Source organism: Photinus pyralis, unplaced genomic scaffold, assembly GCF_008802855.1.
Source record: "Photinus pyralis isolate 1611_PpyrPB1 unplaced genomic scaffold, Ppyr1.3 Ppyr1.4_LG1, whole genome shotgun sequence".
In the NCBI taxonomy this organism is placed as follows: Eukaryota; Metazoa; Arthropoda; class Insecta; order Coleoptera; family Lampyridae; genus Photinus; species Photinus pyralis.
In genome coordinates this window covers 7,770,041-7,778,764 of record NW_022170249.1, presented here as the reverse complement: position 1 = coordinate 7,778,764, position 8,724 = coordinate 7,770,041, and the positions used below count along the sequence as shown (strand labels likewise).

At 36.6% G+C, this 8,724-nt stretch overlaps 2 protein-coding genes across 4 annotated transcripts; both read left to right on the top strand.

Moving 5' to 3' along the window:
* Nucleotides 1-1,826: 1,826 nt before the first annotated feature.
* On the top strand, nt 1,827-3,373 carry LOC116158797 (the record flags this gene model as incomplete). 2 transcript variants are annotated; one of them, XM_031471638.1, is given in 3 exon segments in its annotated part: nt 1,827-2,542; nt 2,607-2,714; nt 3,087-3,228. In XM_031471638.1, coding segments are annotated over 2 exon segments (800 nt in total), but the record flags the coding sequence as incomplete, so codon positions are not given.
* Nucleotides 3,374-4,335: 962 nt separating this feature from the next.
* LOC116158798 (elongin-C) lies at nt 4,336-5,475 on the top strand. 2 transcript variants are annotated; one of them, XM_031471639.1, is made up of 3 exons: nt 4,336-4,456; nt 4,758-4,971; nt 5,018-5,475. In XM_031471639.1, exons 1-3 carry the CDS (start codon nt 4,351-4,353, stop codon nt 5,157-5,159), a joined length of 462 nt encoding a protein of 153 aa, XP_031327499.1. In that variant the 5' UTR covers nt 4,336-4,350; the 3' UTR covers nt 5,160-5,475. The 2 variants fall into 2 exon arrangements, with proteins under 2 accessions (XP_031327499.1, XP_031327500.1); XM_031471640.1 differs by having other exon boundaries at nt 4,356-4,502.
* The last annotated feature ends 3,249 nt before the right edge of the window (nt 5,476-8,724 follow it).

Genomic DNA, 8,724 nt, shown 5'->3' with positions numbered 1-8,724 from the left:
TAGTTATCGACATATCGATATATCTATAGTTATCGACATATCGATATATCAATAGTTATCGACATATCGATATATCGATAGTTATCGACATATCGATCTATCAATAGTTATCGACATATCGATAGGTATCGATATATCGATACTTATCGATAAGTATCGATATATCGATAGTTATCGATATATCGATTTTTTTAGCTCTACCTATTGTTATTCGATATATCGATAACTATCGATACCTATCGATATATCGAAAAAATTCCCATGCCTACTCCGGAACAACACATTTCGTAACGAAGCGCCTCTAGATACCGGGTGTTCATTAAAGCTGATATATTTCAAAATGTACGGTGTGGTCATTAATCTTGGTATGAAAACTGAGGTCTTCGTTACACTATTGCTTTTACGGGATTTTTTCCTAAAGGGAAGAGCGCAAGCGAGAGGCACGCGTTAGTTTTTTAAACTGCCATATGAATTGGGTCTTAAGCTAGCTATATTTATCGTTCCTTCTTGGTATATGATTAAGGGGTAGTTTTTACACATAAACATGCAAAAGCCATCTGAAACACATTCAAAATGCACGCTATATAATGCAAGAAGACACTTCGATTTCGAGTTATTCGTTTCAACCGCAGCAATAGATAGCTTATTGTTAGTATGAACCTCTGACACTCCGTTCTTGAAATATGACCAATTTTAACTAATTACGATAAGGGTAGAAATGAATTCCCTTCGTTGAGATCTTTCATTAGAGTGGCATGAAAGATCAGCCGCGCCTCACCCACCATTTTGATAAGGGGTGAGAGAGGAGGGGGTAGTTCATAGAAAACAGTTCCTTTCGTTGATACTTTTCATTAGAATACCAGAATACCATGAAAGATGAAACCGATTTATAACCCCCCCCCCCCCTCATTCACTCATCTCGTAAAACAGTCACGAAAGAAAGCTATGCTTTATATAAACTAAAGCTCGCGCACCAACTGTGCTTCTTTACATAAACAAAAATAAACAGTAATGAAATGTACTGAAGGTAAAAAAAACGGAACATCCGTACTAGACGTCTTAAAAATACGGGGTCGGTGTCAAAATTCAAGGCTTTTGAGAGCGCAAGTAATGGATATGATTTGATCGGAGGCGGTTATCCGTAACCCATTCCCCTATAATTATACTTATCCAAATACTCGGAATGAAATCCCTAATTCGGGAGTCCGGCAATGGCCTTTTATTCCTTGGAATGTGAGGTCAAACGGCCGGGTCTCCCTATCACGTTGATATTTTCCTTAATTTGCGCAACTTTGCCTGTTTAATGATGGATGGGAATACTTTCTTCATAATGAAGCGCCGCTAAACTTAAAACGCCTCTAGATATCCCCCCAAATTGGTTGTCGCATGTAAAAGTTATGCACGTTTTACTTTCAGAAACACCATCTCGGGAAATAACTTCTGGGGGGTACCCCCACCTCCTTAAGACAACAAAATTTGACAGCCAATTTCAAGACTCTAGGACAATTCCCTTAAATCTAGTTCCAAACCACAGAAGTGGGTCCGGACGGACAGACAAACGGCTTCTCTAGTTTACTAATTTGCAGCAAATGAAAAACTACCACATTTTTAACGACACCTACGACATACTGTGAGATGACCACATTTACCCTCATTTTACTTGACATTTATCAAATGAGTAACTCTTCATCCTCTGTCATAAAAACACAGTATTAATATTTGTAATTTAGCTAACAAGAAATCAGTGGTTTAATTCCATCCTGTACCTAGATGTTTGTCTAAAATACGTATGACAATCTTTGTAACGAAACTGATATGAATTTCAGATTACGAAATGGACTGGTTAAAGGTAATACAAGATAGGACTAAGAGAAATTGTGCATCTTCATTATCAGAATATTACTTGAAAGTCCACGAAATTTATGTTCAGAGCATACACCATTCTCAGAAGTATGAGCCAACTATCCCTATGGACACACATAAATCGGAAAATTTGACCCAGCAACAATTCGAGCAAAATAAGTGTGATAACAGTTCACAGAAATCAATTTTCCAAAATGGTGCAACCAAATTTTTATTGAAAGATCAAATTAAACAGGAGCCCATACTAGACAGCCCAGATCCTTCAGTTATGTCACAAGATTTTAACCCCAAGCTAGTGAAGACAGAATTCGATTTTCACCATTTTAATGGTAACCGTGATAGTAACAGATCGAAAAGTTACGAACTAAAACAAAATGGTTTCAACCACTCCGGATTAACACGCCTTAATGTCAAAAACAAGAAGAAATTAAAAAAAGTCAAAGAATTTAGTATTTGCCAAAGCATGATTAGAAACTCCGGAAAGCATAAATCGTGCAATGTAATGGAGGAATCGGATGCATCGCACGTAATCTTAAAGACACCGTACGTGATAACTAACTCGGTCAATTGTAAAGATGTAATAAGTCGATATAGTCAGACAGAACCAAACTATGTGATGCCTCTCACTATGATATTAGTCGATAATCGAACAATTTCGCAGGGAGCGCTCGCAGATCATGTAAGTAATAGCAGTCTGAAGACTAATATGATAAATAAAGGTACACAATGTACAATCACTCAAGATACACCATACGCAAAAAATGATCAAAGTTATGCAGCAAAGAATGAGGATACCACCAAATGGGCTGGTCTTCACAAATTTATAGAATCCTACCAATTACACATTAAAGGTATGTTACTCGATAATTAACACAAATAATTAAAAATTACCTGATTTTTTTATTATTTCACCCCCAATTTACCATGGGCTTGAAGAATTCCCTGTTTATTGCTTAACACAATACCATGTGCGAGCTGAAAGTATTTGTTATTCCCCAAATTCTATCCAGTATACTTTCTGAGCCGGCAGTCATTTCTAATATTACACGCTCTTTGATCTTTCTCATCCATTAAAAAAGCATCACGATCTAAAAAAGAAGCAAACGCCTTGAAATACATTTAATGCATAACTCAATGGTTCATTGTAACCCACTTTCTCATATTACCATTTCGTCTTGCCGCTGACAGATCTGTATATCTTAACTGCTAACTGTTTCTTTTAGATTGCGACGCCGAACTGAAATCGTTAAGGGAATCTTTGAAGAAGTGGAGGGAAGCAGTGTACGTAAACCAGTGTGAAGTACGAAATTTGGAGCACGATCGTCGATTACTGCAATCCACCTCGTTTATGTTCGAACAGGAGCGCATACAGATACAAACGAAAATAGATAACTTCAATGCAATTGTTGACGCATTTAGATAGCATCAGAATTTTCGTTTTAATAGAACTTTCTGTACCCGAACTGTATTTTTAACTGTGATTAAAATTAAAATCTTATAATATTGGTAATGATTTGCGAAAGAATGGTTCCTATCACTTTATTTTTAGTTGACATTTCCCATTTGATTGGCTTTCATTCAATACCAAACCACAGTGGGCAAAGAGTATACTTACTTATAAGTTATAAATAATAAAAACACCACAATCTTAATAAAATATTAGGACCACTTGCTATCCATGATAGTGTTGTACGTACTCTACTACTTTGCAAGACCACACACCTCATATGCATCTTAAATTACCCACTGCTGCTTACTATTAATAATATCAATAGCAATAAAAACAATGTCTTTGTTTGGCCAAAATAAAGAAACGAAAAACAAAATGAGAAAAAATAGCTATAAACAATCAATAATTCATACAGTACCTATCTAGATAAAGAATAATATGTGCATGTGAAGTTCACAAAAAAATACATGGATTTTGATGTGTTGCTTGTCAGATGAGGATCGAGTAAGGTACACAAGTAAAACCACTTCATTTGGAAGGCTAATCAAACCACCTCAGAGACTGGAACTGTAAAAAGGGGGATGTGGGGATAGACGTAAGACTTAACACTTAACCACGCCAGTTCTCCTACTTCTCGGAAGACCTCTTCGCTTCGGGTTCCCTTAGCAAAGATTCAATAGACTCTCGTTGACTGTATTCCGGATTTGGGCATTTTTCGTGGCCTTTGCAGATACCTCAGTGCTCGTGTATACTCCTGCCACATCGTCGAAGTACTGAAAGGTGATTCCGATCATAATACGAAATCGCAGCCAAAAAGAGTTTTCTGGTTTTTCAGCCTGGTTGAATCATAAATGTGGGTATGTACCGATTTTGAAGGTGAACATCGACCCTGGTGGTCAAAACCTCTTCTTGCTTTAGAATTCCATCTACATATCGTAATCGAGCGGAAAACTTTAATTTTCATTTTCAGGGGGCACATTTGACATTTTTACGTCAAAATCAATCCTTGGTGCCTCGTTTCTACCGGAACGCGCTGTATGCAATTTAATTGTGTTGAACGGCCTGTATTTCTTTTTACCGATAACAACACCGTTGGCAACATTGGTAATTGGTTCAGTTCCGATTGGAACAAAAACCAATTAGGTTAGAATTATATTACATTTAATATTTTTCTCCCAAAATTCTTAAAGTAAGTGCTTAACATCTTTAACCATTATTTTTTTAAGCAATTTCACTAATTTATTGCTATATCGCTAATTATTGCACGCAAAATCTAACCTCTTATTGCAGTCATTACCTTTGATGCTTGATCAAGCTTTACTCTCTTTAAATATACTTCTCGATATTCTTGTGGGTTTAAAGGGTGCAATTATCAATCTATTTCTTTTAATTTGCTCAGATCATTACGTAGATAAGTCTACAACCTTGAAACGAAAATTTTCAGAAATGACAGATTTAGGAGACGAAAAACATGAACGTGTGTACGGGGGCTGTGAGGGACCAGACGCTATGTACGTCAAACTTATATCGTCGGATGGCCATGAATTTATTGTAAAGCGTGAACACGCTTTGACTTCAGGTACCATTAAAGCCATGCTTAGTGGTCCAGGACAATTTGCAGAAAACGAAGCGAACGAAGTGAACTTTAGAGAAATCCCGTAAGTAGTCCCCCTAAAGTTAAAGGTATGAAAGTGTCATTTTTAGGTCTCACGTGCTTCAAAAAGTTTGCATGTATTTTACGTATAAAGTTCGTTACACCAACAGCTCGACAGAAATTCCAGAATTTCCCATTGCTCCTGAGATTGCCTTAGAACTATTAATGGCCGCCAACTTCTTAGACTGCTAAATCAATTTTATTTTTAATTTATGCTTCGTCATTCTATTTAAACATTTGAATATTGACGACGCATGCCTCACAATGTTTCTCAAGTTAAAGATGGTAGAAGAATGCCTAATTTGTATCTTTAACGTAAATTACCAGTGTTTCTTTTATTACATTTAGATACTAGGCTGTTGTAAAATAATCTTCTTGAATTTTCATTTCATAGTTGGCACACCACTATCACATTGTTTTTTTTTGTTCTAGCTTAATTTATATTTTAGGTATATTGTACTTTAATCAATAAAATAATGTGTATATTTCGGTTATTTTAAATATTTAATTGTTTTGCAAATAAATTAATAACTACAAAAGGTTTCCATTTCACACTTAGAAGTTTGTTGAGAATTTTGTTTGAAAAATACCTACAGCCTGTTTGTTGTTGATCAAGTTGGAAATCTGAAAAGTACCAATAATATGATTACGCTTATAAAATAAAAGATTAGGTGTCTCTCCAACGGATTGATTTACAAAATAATCTGACTAATAATCCCCCCATATTAGTCAATGCCAATACTAACTGATTGTTACATGAAGACTAACTTAAACACACTTTTGATTCCTTTCACCCAAAGAGATTTCCCTCTTATAAAACAATTATTTTAAAACAGGCGATTTCGACCGTTCTGCGCAAACGCCGAAGACCAGGGGATTTTAATACCGAAGCATATTAGGGAGAAAGTTAACTGCATTCGAATGCAGAGCTGAGTTTTACCATTGAATAGTTATAAATTCAATGGTTTTACTAATGGCGGGTCTAGTGTTTATTTTGGGTTGAAAAGTCTATTTACATTAGAATTTTTTGTCACAATTTATTGTTTATTGTACATAAAATATACTTACTGTTACTGATATTGAAGCGTGGCGTGTAGGTACTTACAAGCTTTTGTTTATGTACCTTTATATTACATAAGTAGGTACATATGAAATAGGTACATTGTTAATTATAGCCGGATCTTTTCCAGCCCAGAAGGCATCTGAAGGTCCTGGATACGGTAACCTTAAGACTACAGTTATATTTCGAGAAGAAGGCCGTTATTAAGTAATTTTAACACTCCGGCATTTACCTCTGCACTTGAAGACATTAAAAAAATGATCAAAGTCCTCGTGTGAGATCGAAGGGACTTCAGCGCATTTTTGTGTGGCAGATCAGTGTTTTATTAGCCAATATTGACTCCACCATCAATAAGATCTTGCCGAAAGCTACCACGTTCACTTTGTCGGTACCATTTTCACACTTACCGTGCACTCGCAATTCGCGTTTGAAGTTTTGACTCCACCATCATTAAAATCCTTTGGGGGTTACCATATTCCCTTTGTCGACACCCACTTCTGATCACCCGCAACAATTCGGATTTGAAGTTTCGACTCCACCATCAGTAAGATCTCGTCGGGGGTTACCACATTCCCTTTGTCGATACACAGTTCCGACGTCCCGTTCATTCGTAATTCACATTTTGGTAGATTTCGCTAAAATCCCGGCATAAAATCGTATTCAACTTTTGGGTACTTCACATAGCTCGACCTTCTATTAGTGACACGAGAAAGAGAGACCGCGATTCGCGCTGTAAGAAACTTTTGGGCGCCCAAAGTCGACTACCCCTCGAAGCGCGCCGCGCAAAAGGTGGTTTATTTCGCCCCTAGGAAAAAAAAACAAAATTCCGCCACGCAGGAGTTGTGCGCGTTGACAAGATCTTCCCGACGACACCAATTTGAAAACAATCGGAGAAAAACTGTAGAAGAAGATAGATAAAAACTGAAAAATCTCCAGGTTAGTATAATACGCTCGGGGATGGCGTCCAGATGTCGTCGACTCCAAATCTTGTAGCCCCATCCCTAACGTTCTTAATTACACGGCCCCGATAGTTACATGTACACTCCTTGTCTTTTTACAAGCGTTTTTCTACGGGCGCGCATTTACTGCCAGCCAGCCAGCCGACCAGCCAGCCAGCCAGCCAGCCAATGTGAGATTAAAAGCTACTTTTTACAAAAAAAAATTTTGCAAAAATGCGCTAAAAATGAAGATTCATACACAAACAATTGAAGTCGCTAATAAATCTTAACGAGTTATTTAAACATCGAGTGAACATGAACACGCAATCAACTTAATTTTCTAATTGCAAATAAAGATCAGAATTTATCATTCAACTCGTACAACTTTACAACTCGTAGACATTCCCTTACGTCGTTTATGCTTTTAAAACAGTCTTACTATTCGTGATATAATTACACTGACCACAAATTAAAAATCAGCATTTTTCGAGGTGCCCTTTAAATTTTTAAATGACGATTTAAATGTTGCTTACCATTTGTACGTGGCATATCACCTACCTAATCGCACAGAGTGCACGTAATATCCTTCAATATAAATATGCCACTTATACTCATGAGTAGCGCAATTACACCGTTCACAAATCAAATGTTTAAGTTGTGTGCGTAACGCTTTAAACCAACGTTTAATTGTAGCGTAATTACACTTGATAGCTGCAAGTGATAGAAAGTTATCAAAGCGGAGTGTGTGTCAAAGAATGATGAATATTACATACCTCCTATTTCTTGGTGTGTAATTGCATATTGTTTATAATTAAAGACTATCTGAATCTCGAATACATGTGTGTGTAATATGTTTTGTACTATAATACATTGATTTATCATGTTTTCCACTTACATTTTATATGATGTTGGTTACTATATTTGTATGAGGAACTTCCTCCACGGAGTACCTATATAGACTACGTAGAGAAACATCAAATTAGAGACCCCCGACTCTTTCTCGTATGCGTTAAAACGCAAGAACTGCGGTCCGCAAAAAAAGTTTACATATATACCTACAGCGAAGGAATTAATCGGATTGTAATAGGTACTTAGGTACATACTTCCCTCACGGAATAGTTAAATCGAAATGTACAAAGTAACATAACACACTTGACACTACTGGTAATAAACTTGTATCGTGAATACATAAATAAGTACTTAATAAAACAATGTAAAACCATATGTAACCACCTGTATACATAATAAACAAACAAACATGATTTAGTAACGGTACATAAACAAAAGCTTGAAGTACTCTACGCTTCCATATCAGTAGGGCTAATAACCCTCCCTGCGGACTCCCATTCAGGCCACGTAAACCCACACAGCGTTCTCCATAAATCTAAGGAAGTGGTTTATTTATGTTAATCTAGGATACGGTGTCATTATGACAGATTTAGCATGACCAATTGGGTGTCATTACGGCTTTCATAATAGTACATTATATATCAAGGTAGAGAAGTCAACTATTATTGCCTGAGCACCAAGATTACATCTCGAGGCGCTTGCGCCGAGGGGTGTAAGGTGCGAAGGCAATAATAGACTTCTCTACCGTGGTATATATACTATTTTTTCACTACTAGCACTTGAAATCCTCTAAATTAACATATTATATTGATAAGAGAGTTAACGGTTGGACAGAATTGTTTGTTTCTTAATTTAACATGTCAATCAAGTACGTGGAAGTACAAGTCAAACAGGCCGTATTTTGTTCTGT

What these genes read in the sequence shown, in the direction of transcription:
- LOC116158798 (XM_031471639.1), top strand. Translation starts at nt 4,351, where the DNA reads ATGCAATTTAATTGTGTTGAACGGCCTGTATTTCTTTTTACCGATAAC. An exon ending in TTGGAACAAAAACCAATTAG is followed by an intron (nt 4,457 to 4,757) that starts GTTAGAATTATA and finishes GAAAATTTTCAG; the next exon opens with AAATGACAGATTTAGGAGAC. An exon ending in GTGAACTTTAGAGAAATCCC is followed by an intron (nt 4,972 to 5,017) that starts GTAAGTAGTCCC and finishes TGTCATTTTTAG; the next exon opens with GTCTCACGTGCTTCAAAAAG.